Source organism: Babylonia areolata, chromosome 27, assembly GCF_041734735.1.
Source record: "Babylonia areolata isolate BAREFJ2019XMU chromosome 27, ASM4173473v1, whole genome shotgun sequence".
Lineage (NCBI taxonomy): Eukaryota > Metazoa > Mollusca > Gastropoda > Neogastropoda > Buccinidae > Babylonia > Babylonia areolata.
In genome coordinates this window covers 2,864,834-2,885,200 of record NC_134902.1, presented here as the reverse complement: position 1 = coordinate 2,885,200, position 20,367 = coordinate 2,864,834, and the positions used below count along the sequence as shown (strand labels likewise).

Genomic DNA, 20,367 nt, shown 5'->3' with positions numbered 1-20,367 from the left:
ATGGAAACAAGAACATACCCAGCATGCACATCCCCGAAAACGGAGTAAGGCTGCCTACATGGCGGGGTAAAAACGGTCATACACGTAAAAGCCCACTCGTGTGCGTACGAGTGAACGTGGGAATTGCAGCCCACGAACGCAGAAGAAGAAGAAGAAGAAGAATCCTGCCGTCGCCAGTATTTTTTCCCTCTCCACTAGACCTTGTGTGGTGGTCTCGATGCTTGTCATTTGGATGAGACGATAAAGCAAGGTCTTATGAGCAGTATGCACTTAGCGCACGTAAAAGAACCCACGGCTACAAAATGGTTGTCCCTGGCAAAATTCTGTTGAAAAACCCACTTTGATAGGAAAGCAAATGAAATTGCAGGGAAGGGGAAAAAAATACAGAAAAAAATGGTGGGACCTTCAGTGTAGCGGCATGCTCTCCCTCGGGAGAGCATCCTGAATTTCACACAGAGAAATCTGTTGTGCCAATAGAACAATAGAATAGAATAGAAATTAGAATACAGTACAATACAATACAGTACAATATGGTACAACAATAAAATATAGTACAGTACAATGCAGTACAGTGCAGTACAGTACAATACAATACAATACAGCCAGTACAATACAGCCGGTACAATACAGTACAGTACATACTTACGGATCATCAGAAGTCCTACTTTGCACAGTTTTTTGACGCACAGAGTGAACTGTTCTCAGCTGATATTTTGATTTGCAGTAATGATGACTGACCATTTCCAAGAGTCTTACCTGTCACTTTCGAGGCAGATATTCTGTGATTGTAGTTGGCCAGTTCTTCCTTGAGAGAGTTGTTGAAGTACTTGAAATAGTAAAATAGTGTACCTTTGTGTGAGTTGGTATTTTGTGGATGAATTGTGTTGCTGTTTACAGTTCCTTTGCACTGGTGTTATTTTTCAGTATTGATTTTTTTCCTCCAAAATTACGATGGATCGCTTGCATCCAGTTAAAATTCCAAATCATTGACCTTTGACTGGTAGAGGGAGGAGTGGGGATGTGGCATGTGCACACACACACACACACACACACACACACACCCACACATGCACACCCCACACATGCACACCCCCCCCCACCCCCACACACACACACACATGCACACACCACACACACATACCACCACACACATGCACGCACGCACAGTCACTCACGCACGCACACATGCATGCATGCATACATACATACATACTGATACTTGCACAAGCACATGTATGCAACCCACACACACTCACACAGTGATACATATAACACATGTTTGTACAAATTTATGATTTTCATTTTGTCATCTTTGTTGGTTTATGTACACAGACCTGTTTGAGAACAGAGGGTGGCTATTCATTATCACTTCAGAAAAGAAATGTTAAAAAAAAGAAAGAAAAGAAATGTTAGGAGTGAGAGACACACTATTGATCTCAGAGTGTGAGATAAATATATAGTATTATTTATAGTAATAATCATGTGAATGAATTGTGGCCATAAGTAGGGCAGTTGTGGATTTATCAGTGACGTTGGGTCCAAAGTTTGAAATGTACGATGCATGTTGGTTGGTACGTAAGTAGCTGTGACAGCCAAAAGCCCAAAAGATAAAGTAGGAATGTAGTCGTGGGCAGGAAGTGTTGTGTTTGTAAACAGTGGTTGCATTGTGTACGGTGGATCCTGCACATGTCAAGGCTTACGATTGCAAGCATTAGTAGCGTCAGTCAGGCCAGTAGTGTGAGCCCTGTTGGCAGGGATGGGTGGTGGTGGTGGTTGAGTTTCTGTGAATTTAGTTTCTTATTGATAATGGTAAATTGTGTGTGTGTGTGTGTGTGTGTGTTATGCTTGGATGAGTAAGAGAGTGAGAGAGAGAGAGAGAGTGTGTGTGTGTGTGTGTGTTCTTGTTCATTGATTTTACGTCTTTTCACTATGAGGGGTTGGTGGGTGTGCCTGCATGCATTAGTTCATACTGATGTTGGTTGTCAAGTGAAAGAAGTGCATCAACTCGACTGGCTTTTGATTTTATACTGACACAGTGTAATATATCCAGGAGGAAAATGTATTTTATGGTCACTGTTAAGCAGGTAATGTGTGTTTTAAAGAGGCAGGAGATAGGATAAATAATATCAATGGTTGTCTATATTTTACAGGTTTTTTCATTTGGCTTTGTCAATTTTTTGTTTGTTTGTTTTTTTTTTTACACATGACTCACAAGGCAATATATTGTAAGGTTAATGATCTGGATGCCTGAGAACATTTCTAGCTTGTGAGTTACAAGTTTGTTTTTCCCTGCATAGACTTTTCATGTTTGATTCAGTTTGTACTTTGCTGTGGGCAGTTTATATACAACCACTGCAGGCTTCCATGCCTTATTGGATCAGAAAAAACTGCAGAAAATAAATTGATTTCCTCCAAATTGCATGTGGAGACATCCAGAAATGCTGTAGTTAGTTCCTTTCTTTATGGTGTATGCATGATTTGACGGGTGCAATAGCTGAATGGTTAAAGCGCTGGACTTTCAATCTGAGGGTCCTGGGTTCGAATCTCGGTGCACCTGGTGGGTAAAGGGTGGAGATTTTTCCAATCTCCCAGGTCAGCGTATGTGCAGACCTGCTTAGTGCCTGAACCCCCTTCGTGTGTATGCGCACGCAGAAGATCAAATACGCACGTTAAAGATCCTGTAATCCATTTCAGCATTCGGTGGGTTATGGAAACAAGAACATACCCAGCATGCACACCCCCGAAAACGGAGTATGGCTGCCTACATGGCGGGGTAAATAAAAAACAAACAGTCATACACGTAAAATGTTACATGTCTGTCTGAGTGTGTATGTGTGTGCGTCTGAAATCTGATTGAATGACACAGGAAATGAATGATGAGCGCCCAGTGGTAGCCGTCAGTCGGCTCTACCCAGGTAGGCAGCCTGTGGTGCAAATGTCCCTGTGTATGTAAAGTGCTTAGAGCTTGGTCTCTGACCGAGGATAGGCGCTATAGAAGTATCCACATCAATCAATCAATGATTTATGTGTCTATGTGGAAACTGTTTTAACGAAACTGTTTTAGATGCCAGAGCAGTGCTTGGGCGCTGGATTCACTGAGTTGAGTCTCATACTCTAATGGGTTGTGTGTGGACTGATTTAAAAAGAAAAAAAAGGGGGGGGAGATGGGGAAAGTAGGGGCGGGGATTAAAATTTAAAGGAGGAGGTGGAGGTGATGATACTCTGGGGATGAATTAAAAAACCCACCGCTGATCTTGAGAACAGGTCTGGAAGAGTGAACTAGGTCTGGGAGAGGGAATGCCGTACACCTTTTGTAGTGATTTGTAAATGAAATAGATATTCACTGCACTGACGCTTGACCCTTGACCTCAGAAGTTTGTTTGTTTGGCAAGGATGGTGTGTGGTTTTTTTTCCCCACCCACAGAGTTGAGGTGAGCACAGAGCAGGAGACTTACTGGCCATCCCTAAGTACTGGTACTAAGTGTTATGTCCCCCTTTATCCTTTTGTATGGGCTTATTTAACACAATGGACATCAGACGTAATGGTTCATTCTTTTTCATATACACTTGCTTCCTGCTCTGTGTCAGTTACTAGTCGGTTGGTTAACCACCTAGTGCAAAGTAATGTACTGTTGTGAGGAAGTCGGGGGGGTTCCCCTTTGCTTGTGTGGTATGGCTTATCAAATGTCGTGCATCTGGACTGAGTCCTTTGAGGAAACCGAAACTGAAACTATTACAGTGAGCACAAGAAGCGATGACAGCATGTGTGTGTGTGTGGAAGTGGCATGTGCCTAGAACATAGATGGGTGGGCTGATCCTGCATGTGGCGGGGTTGTCAGTGTCTTGTCAGTGTTGTGTGGAGAGGCAGCAGCAGCAGACGGGAGTGGACTGGGTGCTAGCACTGACCTGACTGTGGTGTCGGGGGTGGGGGGTGTGTCCTCTGATGGGTGGCTGCATGGTGACTTGCTTTTTTTTATTTTTTTAATCTCTGTTTGCCCGAGTTGTACCGGTGTGGATAACGGGGCTGGGTTTTACATGTAGTGTTGGATGACCACAGAGGAGCTTCTTCTCTTCAGGGACAAAGTCAGCATCACTTTATGTGCTGTTTTCAAGGCTGAATTTCTTCTCTCTTTTTTTTTCTTCTCATAATTTTTTTTCTTATAGTTTTCTGAACTCGAGGGTCCAAAAGTTTCAGTTAAAAAAATGTCTGCTGTATGTGTCATTCAGAATCAGAGAATGTTTACTGATGGATTTTTTTTTTTTTTTTAATGCACGTATGACTGGTTTTACCCCATGGTTTGGGCAGCCGTACTGCTGTTTTGTGGAATGTGCAAGCTGGGCATGTTTGTGTCTGCATAGTGCACTGAACACAGATGGCTTCTTATGCACTTTTGGACTGGGACTGTGACATTGTGATTTTGGGTTTGGTTGTGTGTAGGAAGCTGTTTTTTTTTAAATTTATTTTTTTAATAAAGGGAAATCAGCCATTTTCGTCATCCGGGATGACTGGTCTATACTGAGACCATCCATATTTTGTTGTGTCTGTAATGTACTTTGTATTTGGTTATGTCCATTTTTGTCTGTTCATGGTTCAGAGTTGGCTGTTTGCTATTGTATGTTTCTGTATGTCTGTGGGTTCTCTTCTCGTGGTTTCTGTCGTTGTCTCTTGTCCTTCGGGTTAGTCACCTTTTTATCCTCTGACTTCATCTTCAGAGCTGCAACTCGTTTGGTTGTTGTTGTTGTCTTGGGCTTATTCTTCCATCCTGCTGATACATTTTATCTTCTTCCTCTGGTTGTGCAGGAAGCTGGTGGGATCAGTATTGGAAAATGGTGCTGAAGAAACTTGGCACATGGTTGAGAGAGAGAGAGAGAGACTGACAGTGACATGAAATTCATTTGTGAAGGGCACCAACCCATGCACAAACGGGGAATGTCAGCAGACACAGAAAGCCATTTTTCAGACACTCATTGATTTATGGATTTTTTTTTCTTAATTTTTTTAAAAAATTTTTTTTTTACAGTGTCTGGCTGTAGGGCTGTAGCAGAGTGCCTATAGGTAGGTGTGTGTGTGCATGTGCTTGCACACGCATCATACAATGTCAACTAATGAAATCTTCAATAACAAAAAAAAGCACAGACACCCGAAAAATAAACCAAACCAAACCAAAAAAACACCACCACCACCACCAGAAACAGTGAAGAGTGCAGTGAAAAACCCTCTCTGACACCTTCAACAACACAGCCCTAATCTTCGGTTCAGTGTTGACTCTTTAAACAGACACTTTCCTCAGCCAGCTGTAAGAGTCAGTGTTTGATTTACTCACTACCACTATGACTGCAGTCTTCACTCTGAGTGATAACTTGACACACTTATGACCTCAGTCATTCCCGTCTTTCAGAAACAAGTGCGCCCACTTGGGCAGGCTGGGAACACTAATAACCTGATTCTTCGTGCCCACTCTTGCTCTGTGTGTGTATTGCTGTTCACTGAATGCACCACGCAAGAAGTCTTCAACAAGTTTCATGTCTTGGGGAGAAAAAAAGAAAAAAGAAAAAAAGAGAGTCTAACTTAACCCTCCTGCTCTCTCTCCAGACACTGTTAACACTGGGGAAGTTTCTGTGAGAAGTACATGAATGCCAAAGGGGTTAAGGTTCAGCTTTGTGTGGTTGAAGCCGCTAGCAGTTCAAGCAAGCGAACGAAAGAAGCAGGAACTGATGGTGATAATAAGCATGAGGTTCACAGATCCGGAATGGTTTGAAACATTGGTGTGGTGCTGGAAGGGGAATATTGGTGACTCATGTCTAAATGTGGAGCAGTGATGTGTTGTGCAGCATTCACAAAGATGCTGCTGCAGTGTCAGCTGGGAAGAGGAGAAATCCATGTCAGTTACAGGATTTTGTACAAGTTTTTTTAGGATAAACAGTTTGTGTGTGTGTTGAAATAGCCTTGTCCTGGAGGTGTATATGCTTGTGTCGGTTGCACGATTTGTACATTTTTAAGATCCAGTTTTTAGTGTTGAAATAGCCATGTCTTGAAGGAATGTGTCTTAACTGTATTCAGAGGAGCTTTATTGTCTTTATTGGATTATTTTAAAGGAGTGAAGGTTATTGGTACTGTAGCATTGTATTATTTGATATTTACAAATTAATGTTCCTGGCTCTTTAATGTTTGGCACTGTACCAAAACAGTTTCAAGGGGTTGTGCTTCGTTTCATCTGTCAGTCCATAGATAATGTTCAAGGCCTGAAGGTCTTTTACAGTGCAGGTTCTTCTTCTTCTGCGTTCGTGGGCTGCAGCTCCCACGTTCACTCGTATGCACACGAGTGGGTTTTTACGTGTATGACCGTTTTTACCCCGCCAGGTAGGCAGCCATACTCCGTTTTGGGGGGTGCAGTGCAGGTTCAATTCATTATCATGAGGAAAGATAGGCAGGTTGAATCATCTGTGTGTACAATGCTTCTGATGCTTCTGTTCCACATTATGATTATGATGATGGTGATGGACGGTGATGGCAGGAATGATGATGACAGTGATGATGACGATAATATTGACTATGATGACAGTGATGATAATGATGATGGAAGTGATATGATGGTTATGGTAGTGATGATGTAGGCATTGCAGTGATGATGGTGATGATGATGGCAGTGATATAATAATGGTTATAGCAGTGATGATGATGATGAAAATGATGACAGTGATGATGATAATGATGATAGCACTAATGATAACGATGATGATGGTGACAATGATGATGATGATGATGGCAGTGATGACGATGGCGGTGATGATGATGATGGTGGTGGTGGCAGTGGTGAAGATGATAGCAGTGATGATAATGAAGATGATGGTGGTGATGATGAGGATGATGATGGTGGTGGTGGCAGTGATGATGAAGATAGCAGTGATGATGGATGATGATGAAGATAGTGATGATGATGAAAACGATGATGATGATGGCGGTGCTGATGGGTGTCTGTGTGTGTGGACAGTCTCAGGACAAGAAGAGCAGCGTGGGTTCAGTGGTGATGGATCCGAACACGAAGCGCCAGGTGTCGGTGACCGTGCCTGGACAGAACAAACCCAAGTTGACCGTCAGTGGACGACCCACCGTCAAGGCTGATTTGGTGAGTTTGTGTCTGTGGGTCTGCGCCTGTGTGTATCGGTATGTGTGTGTGTGTGTGTGTGTGTGTGTGTGTGTGCATGTGTGTGCGTGAGTGTGTGTGTGTGCATGTGTGTGTGTGCGCGCACAAGTCAGAATATGTGTGTGTGTGTGTGTGTGTGTGTGTGTGTGTGTGTGTGTGTGTGTGTGTGTAAACAAACAAGGGGGAGCTAGAAAGGTTATTAAACTTGACACACTGAGCTACAATCACAGTGTGTGTGTACAAGATTGTCTGTATCAATGTGGGTATGTGCCATTGTATCAGTGTGGGTATAGGTGTGTGCGCGTGTGCTTGAAAAAAAAAAAAGAAGAAGAAGAAGAAAATAAAAAGACGAGACGTAGCGTAGCGAATATGGATTTTAGTCTGCACCCTTGAACCTGAAACTGAAACTGGTTTGCTGTCCTGGGTAGTGAGCAAACAGACCCCACTACCATCGAGGTTTTTGTGGAACAGCCAGTCTGTCAGTCAGTCAGCAAGTCTGTGCAGCTGTTGTCATAGTTTGTAGAAGCAGCTGATAATAGTTTGGGGAGGAGTGGGTGGGTGGGAGGGGGGGTGGTGGATTATTTTTGGTGGTTTTTTTATATTTTATTATGGCTGACGTAATGCTCTGTGTTACTGGGGGGGAGGGGGGGGGAGCTGTCTGGCAGGGGAGGGGGTGTGTGGGGGTGGGGGAGGGGGTATCCTTGTCTGTATGCTGTCTGGGATTCAGACTCCCCCCCCCACCCCTCCCCACCGTCCCCTCTCCCACCCCCCATGCTCCCCAAACCAACCACACACACACCTCTCTTCCACACATCCCTCCACTTTTTCTTCACCCCCATCCCCCCCCCCACCAGCCCTGTCCCCCTTCCACTCTCCATCTCTGTCGCTGTTGTTGTTGTTGTTTTCCATATGTCTGTGGTGTTGTTTTTGTGATGGTTTCTCTGCCCCAAATATCGACACATGATATGGTGCATTTGTATCTGTGTTTGTTTTCAGTTTGTTGAGCGTGTCAGGTTGTGTGTGTGTGTGTGAATGTGTGTGTGTGTGAATGTGTGTTTATGTGTGTGTGTGTGTTTATACGAGTGTGTATGAAAGTGTGTGTGTTGGTGAGTGTGTATGTGTGTGTGTGAGTGTGTGCGTGAGTGTGTGTGCACTACTGTGTTGATGTGTGTGTATGTTCGAGTATGTGTTGTATTTATTTGCATTCTTGTGTGTGTGTGTCAATATGAGCGTGTACATACAGGCATGCATGCATGAAAGGTTTCTTATTAATTCAGTTGTGTGCAGTTTATTATTAAAATTCTTGAAAATTTCGGTTCATTTTCCTTTCTTGAAAATTTTGATTCATTTTACTTTTTTTTTTTCTGCTCCAAAATGACAAGTAAAATAAATATATACAAGACCTGCTCCACTCAACAGAGACTTGACAAGACAAAGTTATCCTGCATGTTTTCCATTAAAAAAAAAAAAAAAAAAGTTTTGAAGTGTAAACGTTTGGTCATAAGTTGAAGCTGATTTGCATTTGCTGTGTACAAGAGCAACAGCAGTAACATGTGACGTGAGGATTACTTTATCAAAACATTGGACCGCTACAGGCTGACAGTTGTGTTTGTGAAATGTGTGTGTGTGTGTGTGTGTGTGTGTGTGCCCCCTCTGTGTGTGCATGTGTGGCGTACGCATGTGCGCCATGTGTCACCCAGTGTGTGCACGCTGCTGAGCGTTGAGGGGGAGGGAAGGAGAGAGAGAGAGAAGAGAGAGAGAGAGGATAGGAATTGATAGTGGGGCTGTCCTTGACCTAGTGTTGGCAAGGTGAGGGTGACACAGGCTGTGTTGACATGTGATGTTGATGGTTGTGTGTGGGGGGTGGGGTGGGGAGGGGAGACAAGCGGGGCAGGGGGGGACTGTACCTAGGTGAAGGGTAGCAGACTGGCTCCACTGTGATTTGTAGGTCACAGTGTGTCAGTTTGATAACCTTTCTGGCTTCCCCTTGTTTGTTTACACACACACACACACACACACACACTTGTAGTATACACACACACACACATACATACATACATACATACATACATATATATATATATATATATATATATATATATATATATATATATATATACACACACACTCGTATTGTGACTTACGCACACACACACACACACACACACACACACACACACACACACTCTCACTCACACTCACTCACTCACTCACTCAAACTTACCCGCTCACTCGCTCATTGACACACACGTGCCTGCGCATGCACGCACGCGTGCGCACGCACGCACGCACGCACGCACACACACACATACATACACAGGCAGTCTTTGGCACTCTTCTTGTTAATCCTAGTGCCAGGTTGCTTGTGGGGGCCAAAATGTGCTCATTATGCTGTTGATGTGTGTAATATGCATGTGTATGTGTTCGCTACATGCATGCATATCAAACATTTTAACAGTGCCAGTGTAATGGACAAATGGAGGTGCTGTTTTACTTTTTTGCAAAGCCTGGGAACACGATTGTATCACTATTTTTGTGCAGAAATTAGGGTATGTTTCACAGACAAAAGTGGGTTATATATATATAACAAGCAGATCATTAGGATTAGAAATGATAAAACAAGAACAACAAGAAACATGGAGAAAAAAGGGGTGAAAGTGTCCGAAAAAAAATGTGTGTTGTACCTGACTACTCCCAGTTATGTCTTTATTTTCTGAGTAAGTTTTTGAAGTAGATGTAGATAATGGTAAAGTCTTGTTTGTCCATCACCTGATTTCATGCTGTTGACTACAAATTTATGAGTATGTGTGTGGTGTGCATATTGTGTGTGTGTGTGCGCGCGTAAGTGCGTGTACACCTTTGTGTGTGTGTGTGTGCCTCTCTGTATCTCTTTTCATTTGTACGTGTGCCCCCGTGTGTGTTGTGAGTGTGTATGTATGTACACATGGATGTCTGTGTGAGTGTTATGTTTGTGTGTGTGTGTGGCGCGGGGGGGGGGGGGGCAGGATGGGGGGTGGGGGGGGCACGCATGTATTGTGTGCCTCTGTGTGCGTGTGCGTGCATGTGCGTATGTTTGCTCCCATCCTCATTCTTCGCCCTTATCGGAGAAAAGTGACAAGGGACCTTGAAATAGCCATTGAAACAAACCAACCAACAAAAAAGATAAGTGGATATGGAGTAGGGTGTAATGCTATATATAGAGCAGTCCACACACTGCGAGCCCTCCCCATCCCCTCCCTTGTATAGCTTCTCTGTTTCTTCTATCTCCTCCCCCTTCTTTCCCCTTCAACTTTCCATCACTCTTTCTGTCTTTTTCCCTGGCCAGCTGTGTTAAAACACCACTTTGGCAAAGGAAATTACACGTGAGCATGCACACTCACAGGCGCACAACAGAGAAACATGCATGCACGCGCACACGCGCGCACGCGCACACACACACACTACCTGTCTTAGCCCCTTTAGTGCCATAGTACATAATTTGTACGTGCATGATGATGTCACCGATGACAGTGGAGTGATGGCTTAGAGGTAACACGTCCACCTAGGAAGCGAGAGAATCTGAGCGCACTGGTTCAAATCACGGCACAGTCACCAGTATTTTCTCCCCCTCCACTAGACCTTGAGTGGTGGTCTGGACGCTAGTCATTTGGATGACACGATAAACCGAGATCCCATGTGCAGCATGCATTTAGCGCAGGTAAAAGAACCCGCGGCAACAAAAGGGTTGTTCCTGGCAAAATTCTGTAGAAAAATCCACTTCTATAGGAAAACCAAATAAAACAAAACAAAACAAAACAAACAAACCTGCAAGCAGGAAAAAATACAAAAAAAAAAAAAAAAAAAAGGGTGGCGCTCTCAGTGTAGCGGCACGCTCTTCCTGGAGAAAGCAGCCCGAATTTCACACAGATATGTTGTGACAAATATGAGAAATGCAATACAATGCAATACAATACAATGCAGTACAATATAATACAATACAATGCAATGCATTATCAGAAGAATGGAAATTTACTCACTTGATCAAGAGTGGTATATCGCCACACCAGTTTCTCAGTTTTTGGCGGATTGTCCTGGGTATTGATTTACAACTTCAAACACCATTTTCTACTGTATTGTTCCCCAGACGCTTAAGGCCAGACACGGTAGTACAAAAACGTATGAAATATACTTGAAGTTTATGGCTTTCTGTGACATGGTATGCAAAGATATTGGACTAAACATGTCTAAAAAGGTCATTTTGTGCAATTTGTTGTGACGGTTTCCATGGAAACGAATCCAAAATGGCCGACAAACAAAAAAATTGAAAGCTTATAACTTCGGTACCTTTATAGATATGTTATTTCTGTTTGTTTTATTTGATTTATTTGTATTTGTTCTTTATTATAGTGCAGTGGTATTTTGGAATTTGAATAAATACATTTATTATTATTTTTTTGTTGAAATGAGTATAAATTCCTTGACATCATTTTTTTCAAATGAGTGTATATTCATTCTTTTACTAGTACTATACAAACCACTGCACTATAATAAAGATGAATACATAAAGAAAGAAAGTACTAAGTTTGAACATGCTATCTTTTAAAGTTTTTGAGCATTAGCATTTTGAAAAATGGTATTATGAGGACAAAACACAAAACAGAGAAAACAGGAAAAGAAAGAGATGTGCTTGTACTCAAGAAATCACACATGTTGATGTTCCTTTATTTAAAGGAATATAGTACCCAGGTGAAACGGACTATAAAGATTAGATGTTGAAGAAGCAAATTATGCGAAAAAACGAAAATCACAAAAAATCATGAATTTTGACGTCTGGCCTTAATGGTTAAAATGGAGAGACTAAAACCACTGATAAACATGCATGTTTGATTATCCATGTCATGGAGAACAGTTTTTGATTAGAGTTGTTAAGATTCTTTATTTTGGGGGGTGGGTGAGACCGTGAGTTCATTCTCTGTCATGAGCTTTGAGTTACGTTCTGAAATTAACAGCCCCCTCCCCCCCCTCCACCCACCCCCATAAAAATAGCATCCTTGACTTAAGGAAACTCGGTGCTAGAATTTTCCTCTTTTCTATTGCTGTCTTTAATTCTGCCTTTTTTCTTCCTTCACTATTGTCTGATTTTTCTGCCTTCCCAGTCCGTTCCCCTTTCTTTTTTTTTCGAGCAAGCCTTAACACTTTTCCTCCTCTTTTCTGCATTCTGTGATATACTGTCTGTGGTGTTTTGCCCTGGCGATTTGGTAGTGAAATTGTAAACACTGGGATAGACACTAGCTATCCATTCTGCAATGTTATTTGTCTGTATGGTGGGTTTTTTAAATGTATTTTTTTGTTTGGCTTTGAAGTATTATTATTATTTTTTTTTTAGCGATTTTTTGGTAATCTGGGGATGATGAATTAAACGGCATGGCTGAGGTCCTCAGCATGGGCTGACGTCCTCAGCATGGCCTAATCTTATTTGCCCCTAAGGAGCTAAATGGTCAAGATAGTGTGTCATGAACTGTTTTGTAGGTTTATCTTAATCGGGTTTTTTTTTTGTGTGTGTATGTGTGTGTATGACAGTTTTGTGTTTAACGTGGTTGGACATTTGTGTACTAGGGCAGTCATGGTCTGTGTGGTCAGTTGGAACAACAATGATAATAATGATTAATTACACCTCCACCTGCACCCCCCCCCTCCCCCTCCAGTCCTTTTCTGTGTGAAATGTTATCACATATCAAACCTGCAGCAGTTGTGTTCTTCCGATGAAGACTGCAGACATACACTTTCCTGTGTTTCATGGACAGAGTTGTATCTTGTGTCTTGTGCCTTGAACATAGTGTCCAATGAGGATGCTGCATTTATCTGCCTTACAGTCTTGACGGCAGAAAACTTTTCTAGTCACAGAACTTTCCACCGTCTCCAGGATGCTATGTTGGATTTTTGTTGTTGATAAATTGTATTTGCTTTATTGTACAGTTTTTAGAAAAGGGGGGGGGGGGGGGGTTGGTGCAGTTGTGTTCATATTTAATGGGCCATCATTTTTTTTAGCCCCTTAAATACTGAACATTGAAATGAGGTTAGTGTGGCATCATTCTGAATTGTACTTACTGCTTTCTGTGTACTTTTTAGTGGTGTAAATGATTTTGCTGGACAAGATTAATCCAGTCCCAAGAGGAAGAATCCAGATAGAGAATGGTGACTTGACACTCTGATGTGCATGCTCAGTTTTGTCACAGTGGGTTGACAGTGTCAGTTTCAGTGTCAGTAGCTCAAGGAGGCGTCACTGCGTTTGGACAGATCCATATACGTTACACCACATCTCCCAAGCAGATGCCTGACCAGCAGCGTAACCGAACACGCTTACGGCTTAGTCAGGCCTTGAGAAGAAGAAAAAAGAAGAAGATAATAATAATAATGATAATAATAATGATGATGATGATAATGATGATGATAATAATAAAAAATAAATGATGATAATAATCAATAAAAATAAAATAAAATAAAAAGACAACAATGATGATAAATAAGCAAATAAATGTAACACAGACACACACACATCCACAACAGATAAACAACAAACATGCAGTGTCACGGATATGAAAGCATAAACGAATACACATAAACGTACATGAGCCCCGACACACACCATCTCCCAAATTGCGCTGCACCCCCCACACCCCACCACTGCCTTCCCCCACACACTCGTTCCTAGGCTACGCATCGCAGCTTCCACGGCACACACACACACACACACACACACACACACAGTGCATTGACAGCGGTTTAGTGAGGAGCATACTTGTCATGAGCCATGAGGTTAATTGTGCCGTGCTTTATGTTGCAGGATGTGACAAAAGAACTGAAGAAATGCAAAGAAGAAGGAGCCAAGAGACTAGATCTGAGCAAATCTCAGGTAAATTAACGGGCGAAAAAAGAAAAGAAAAGGAAAGAAAAAAAGAATCTGTTCGAAATGTGGTCTTTAGGTGTGTTCTTTTTTTCTGTTGTGTTTTCATGGAATCTGTACTTCTTGGAAACTTGTGTATATGTACATTGTCGTTGACGAGATGTTTCTGTGTTTGTGGGCTACAAGTCCAATGTTTTATCGTTTCTGCAGGTAGTGTTTTACTTGTATGACTGTTTTTGTTCTGTAATTTAGGTAATGGTTCTATTTTCCTAAAATAATGTTGGCTATTCCTGACTGAGCAGCGTGACATTGATTATGGAATCAGTAACATATTGTGTGTGTGTGTGTGTGTGTGTGTGTGTGTGCGCAGATTTGGAGACTTATGTGTGTTTGTGTGTGCATGTACACACACACACACACACACACACACACACACACACACACACACACACACACACACACACAGAGATTAGGAGACTGACTTGGACAAAGAGGTGTGTGCATAGGCTGTCCATGGAGATAGGAAAAAGCTTTGTTGTTAACCCGAGTTAGGAAAAACCTTTGTTGTTAGACGCAGACACTCTGGTTGAAAAACTGTGCTCTTGCTACTCAGCTGTCTTGACTTTATTTGATTGGAATTTTTATTTTTATCAAGCAAAAGAATCAAAATTGTGTGTGTGTTCATGTGCAAGTGTGTGTGTGTGTGTGTGTGTGTGTGTGTGTGTGTGCGTGCATCTATGACAGCTGTGTATGTGTTTTCAGTGTGTGTATGTAAGCAAAATGAATATGTGTGCCATTTTATTTTCTACTTTATTTCATAGGGTCAGAACAGCAAACACAGAAATAACTTTTCATTGTTAGATTTTTATGCTTTTTTTTTTTTTTTTTTTTTAGTTTCAGTTACAATTGTTTGTTGAAAACTTTCAAGGACACGGAAAATAGAAACAGTGTAAAAACAGTAGATTAAAAGAGTGCTTGAAAATGATCAGATTTACTTTATTCAGTGTCTGTATCATTGTGTTTCAGATTTCCACTCTTCCCAACACTGTCAAAGAGGTAATTGGAATTTGTATAATTGCCTCAGTTATGTATTGAATAGAATAATAAAGATTTCTTTTCTGTATATTCATTGATGAAATTTGGGTTTAAGCACAAGTAGAACGTGGACATGATTTTGTGATCTGTGAGCTCATGTGCTAGCATCAGAAATCATGTTTGGTTTTAAGATTAGACTTTTTAACTGACGGGGGGTAATGTACTTGTACGTTGAACTTTGATGTTGTTGTGGCACACATCACACTGTGATAACAAATATACAGTGATGGTGATTGTGTCACATCCCTCCTTCCCGCCTTTCATGATGGTTTAGATGCAGTTTACTTCTATGATGGAATGACTGTTGTTATTTGTTTAAGATTTTTGTGGGATTTTTTAAATCAAAGTTGATGCTTTATATTTGACGTTGATGCTTTTTAATCAACGTTGACGCTTTATAATTGACGATGATGCTTTATAATCAACTTTGACGCTTTAAAATCAACTGTGATGCATCATAATCAACGTTTATGCTTTAGAATTGACGTTGATGCTTTATAATCAACGTTGATGCTTTGTAATTAACATTGTTGCTTTGTATTCAAAGTTGATGCTTTATAATCAAAGTTGACGCTTTACAATTGATGTTGATGCATTATAATCAACATTGATGCTTTATAATTAACATTGTTGCTTTGTATTCAAAGTTGATGCTTTATAATCAAAGTTGACGCTTTACAATTGATGTTGGTGCATTATAATCAATGTTGATGCTTTATGAGCAACATTGATGCTTTATGAGCAATGTCGATGCTTTACAATTAAACTTGACGCATTTTGATCGATGGTGTTGCATTATAATGAACGTTGGCACTTTATAATCAAGGTTGACGCACTATAATCAACGTTGACTCACTGTAATCAGCTTTGATGCTTTGTGATTGACATTGACGCTTGAAAATCAATGTTGACGCTTTATAATCAACGTTGACGCTTTATAATCGACGTCAGTGCACTATAATCAACGTTGACTCACTATGATCAACATTGATGCTTTATAATTGACATTGACGCTTTATAATCAATGTCAGTGCACTATAATCAACGTTGACGCTTTATAATCAACATTGATGCTTTATATCCAAAGTTGATGCACTATGATCAACGTTGACGCTTTCTGCCCGCCAGTTGAGCCAGCTGGTGGAGCTGTACCTGTACGGGAACCGGCTGTGCACGTTGCCCCCGGAGATGGGGTCACTGGTGTCGCTGCAGACACTGGCGCTGAGCGAGAACTCCATCTCCTCCCTGCCCGACTCCCTGGCGGCCCTCACCAAGCTGCACGTCCTTGACCTTCGGCACAACAAGCTGCAGGAGGTATTGTTGTTCGTGTTCGTTCTTTAGTTTGTCTTTTCACTGTAAGTGATATTAGACGAGGGAAGGAAAAAAATCGAGTGGGAGGAGGGGGGGCAGGGAATTACTGTGTACACATACGAGTAAGTGAAAGTTTGTGTGTGTGTGTGTGTGTGTGTGTGAAAATTATTGATTTAAGTTTTGTTTAAAAAAAATAAACAAAAAATCATAACAATATAACATATTTCTAATGAAAAACTAACAGCGAACCAACTGGACTGTTTAACAAGGAGTTGAAAAAGTCATACATTAGCAATGGACTGCTAACATATCGCAAGTTGGTATATGATCGGCTGTTATGTGAGCACCACAGATGCAAGAAACATTACTGACATATTTTGTCCTAAAACAATTCATTTTCCATCTGCAGATTAGAGAAATGATTTGCCTCTTATGAAAATCATTATGATAATGTTTTCCCATGAAACCATACATTTTCTTTATGTTCTTATGTAACTCCGAGTTACCAGTGTGTTTTTCTTCAGACTGAAATTTTGACCATTGTGAGGTGGTGTGGTGTTTTCTGTGTTGTTGAACTGGTATCTATTGGGTCAGTAATATCACCATGAGTTTATTTTGAGGGACGCAGTAACCAGGTGGTTAAAGCATTAGACTTACAATCTGAGGGTCCCGGGTTTCCAATCTCGGTAAGGTCGCCTGGTGGGTAAAGGGTGGAGATTTTTTCCGATCTCCCAGGTCAACATATGTGCAGACCTGCTTGTGCTTGAAGATCCTGTTATCTGTGTCGGCGTCGGTGAGTTATGGAAACAAGAACATACCCAGTATGCACACCCCTGGAAACGTAGTAAGCCTGCCAACATGGCGGGGTAATAAGGAAAATGGTCATACACGTAAAATAGTAAAGAGTGGTAACTCTCTCCATTCACAAGGTACACAACTTCAAGTCAGTGCTGCTTATGCTATCGATTCACCTAGCACACAGGTAAATAAAAGGTACATTGGAACAAACCCAGACACTTCCTCAAAAATGAAAATAATTGGTGCTCTAAAAATGTTTTTTGAGTTGTTTTACGTTATGTATGTGTTTGGCATCTTTATTTATTTATTCATTTGTATATTAGTTGTTTTAAGTCTTTTTGTGTGTGTGCTTTTTTTCCAGATCCCTAAAGTTGTATACCAGCTGAGGTCTTTGACGACACTCTTTCTACGCTTCAACCGGATACGAATAGTAGAGGATGACGTTAGGAATCTTGTAGTAAGTATGAACACACTTCTCCTGCTTGTGTTAAAATTGCGGTAAAAAATCAAACTGAAGTCTTGAAAAGCTAGGATTCAGTGGTGTAGTATTGGGGTGGAATTTCTATACTGTGGAATGGGTTTGACATGATATTACAATGAGTTTGGTGTCATATACTGTACCATGTCAAACTGATGCAAACTAGGCCTATCGCTTTGCTCGGCTTGGCCAAATTTTGCGCGGCTAACAGTGAGAAGACGAGCCGTCTTGCCCGGTCCACTCTTAGCCAATCAAACGCCTCTAAAAGCTATAAGCGTTGAATCATTCCTTTGGCCAAGGCTGTCCACGCCATCTTGTCAGGTTTACGCTCTGTCTCGTCTTACGCTATTAAGCGTATTCATTTGGCCTTATTTTGCTGCATGCGGCTTGTGTTTATTGTATTCTTACATTCTGTGTACTTGATTCGACTCGGCCCCCTCAATTCGTTCGTTTTTCTCTACCTCTAAGTCGATCCTGTTTGTTTCCGTTTCTTTGAATTATAGAGTTGTGTAAAAATGTATTATTGGATGCCTTTTCTCAGAAGCGAACGCTGCTTTCAGATCAGTGACTCACTCTGCATCTGTAGGAAAGATTACCTCCCTTCCCAGACTGTCGTTGGAAAAAAGTAGCTCAGGTGTGAAGTGTTTAGATATTGTCAGAGGGAGTTTGTGCAGCAAATGTTTAATGATGTGTGTTGAGTGGTGTGTGTTTGTGCCCATGGCATGCTGATGCATGCTCACACTCATGTGTGTGAGAGAGAGAGAGAAAGAGAAGTATGTCATCCGGCCCTTTACAACAGAAATGAGAATGTCCTTGTCCCTTTAAAATCCACATACAATTTACAGATATTCGTAAGATAATAACATGTATATATAGAGAGAGATTGGATAAGATGAAATACATTATGAAATTTTTTCATATTATTTTATTAGTGTTGTTTTTTTAACTCGTTTCATTGTTGTCCCGTTGCAGAATTTGACAAAGTTCAGCTTACGGGAAAACAAGATCCGTGAATTACCTCGAGGCATTGGACAACTGGTGAACCTCCTGACCTTTGACATTTCCCACAATCACCTGGAACATTTGCCCGAAGGTGTGTTGTGGGGCTGCGAGGCTCGATTGCTGAGCCATTCATCCATCCATCCATCCATCCATCCATTCATCCATCCATCCATCCATCCATTCATTCATCCTTCCATCCATCCATCCATCCATCCATCCATTCATTCATCCTTCCATCCATCCATCCATCCATCCATCCATCCCCCTGTCCTTTGTTTTGTTACCCACCTCACACTGGCCATCAACTGCTAGAGTGAAAAAGCTGTTGGAATCATTTTACAACTTTTATATTTTTCATTCTTAATGTTGTTAATAAGCAGTTTTTTCCCCAGCTGATAGCAGTTTGAAAGATTTGCTGGCTTTGATTAACCGTGACCATACATCTCACCGTTGAAAAGTATTTTTTTCCTTCCACCTTCTGGCAGAATGGAAACTGCTGGCTATGAATAACTATGATATTTTCTATTATTATTTTTGTTTGTTTGTTTTTGTTTTGTTTTCATCCACATACTGTTAAAGTGGGAACCGCTAGGTTTGAATGCGATATACAACAAAGTAAAATTTTCATATCTAGTAATACGAGTTTGTTGATATTATTATTATTAGCATTTATGCCTAATCTTAAAAATAAGCCATAGCCGTTTACAAATAAAAGACATATGTAAATATCAAAAAAGAAGAAATTGACCACAAGATACCAGGGGGAAATCCAAAGCATACAGGTGTCAGAAGAAGAGCGGAGTTGGCGTGAGGGTATGTAAGGATGAATGAGATCATAAAGATACTGTGAATACATGATATATTGACCTGTTAACATAAAAATATTGAGACGTGTGTGCACTACTATACTGCTGTTATGAATAATAATATGTTTCAGGATTTGTCAGCATGAAATACAAGTAGAATTTGAAAGAACACTATCACTTTGATAATAAGAATGTTGCAGTGTTTTGACTTTGATTATGCAGAATGACAGTGTGTTCACAGGTGACCGTGAATCACAATTAATTGATCGCAGACATTGGTAACTGCGTCAGTCTGAATGCTGCTTTGTTTTGACTTTGATTATTCAGAATGACAGTGTGTTCATGGGTGACAGTGAATCACAATTAACTGGTTGCAGACATTGGCAACTGCGTCAGTCTGAATGCTGCTTTGTTCTGACTTTGATTATTCAGAATGACAGTGTGTTTATGGGTGACAGTGAATCACAATTAACTGGTTGCAGACATTGGTAACTGCGTCAATCTGAATGCTGCTTTGTTTTGACTTTGATTGTTCAGAATGACTGTGTTCATGAGTGACAGTGAATCACAATTAACTGGTTGCAGACATTGGCAACTGCGTCAATCTGAATTCCCTGGACCTCCAGCACAATGAGTTGCTGGACATCCCAGAGAGCATCGGCAACCTGCGTGCTCTCAACAGGCTGGGCCTCAGGTAGGGGCCATTTTCACAGGATACAGTCACAGAGATGCCAGCTGTTAGGATTTCGCTGTATTATGTTACGCTCGATTGCATTTTGTTCCAACGTTACACCAATGTCATAATTGTTCTGAGAAATTCATTTTTGACTACATAGCATGGTTACATGC

General features: G+C 41.2%; 1 protein-coding gene across 7 annotated transcripts in view; it reads left to right on the top strand.

Moving 5' to 3' along the window:
• The window catches only part of LOC143301581 (uncharacterized), a 63,032-nt gene that overhangs the window by 9,263 nt on the left and 33,402 nt on the right, over nucleotides 1–20,367 (top strand). For 5 of the 7 annotated variants that reach the window (XR_013057812.1, XR_013057811.1, XM_076615961.1 and 2 more), the window contains exons 3-9: nucleotides 6,993–7,127; nucleotides 13,969–14,037; nucleotides 15,055–15,084; nucleotides 16,252–16,437; nucleotides 17,594–17,689; nucleotides 18,683–18,803; nucleotides 20,104–20,212. Coding sequence is in view for 5 of the 7 variants with exons in the window: in XM_076615961.1 (XP_076472076.1) it covers nucleotides 6,993–7,127; nucleotides 13,969–14,037; nucleotides 15,055–15,084; nucleotides 16,252–16,437; nucleotides 17,594–17,689; nucleotides 18,683–18,803; nucleotides 20,104–20,212 (746 nt within the window). In the remaining 2 variants the exon portion in view is untranslated. Of the gene's footprint in view, nucleotides 1–1,690; nucleotides 1,810–3,846; nucleotides 3,959–6,992; nucleotides 7,128–13,968; nucleotides 14,038–15,054; nucleotides 15,085–16,251; nucleotides 16,438–17,593; nucleotides 17,690–18,682; nucleotides 18,804–20,103; nucleotides 20,213–20,367 lie in introns of those variants that run through there. The other 2 variants (XM_076615964.1, XM_076615965.1) reach the window with 2 other exon arrangements.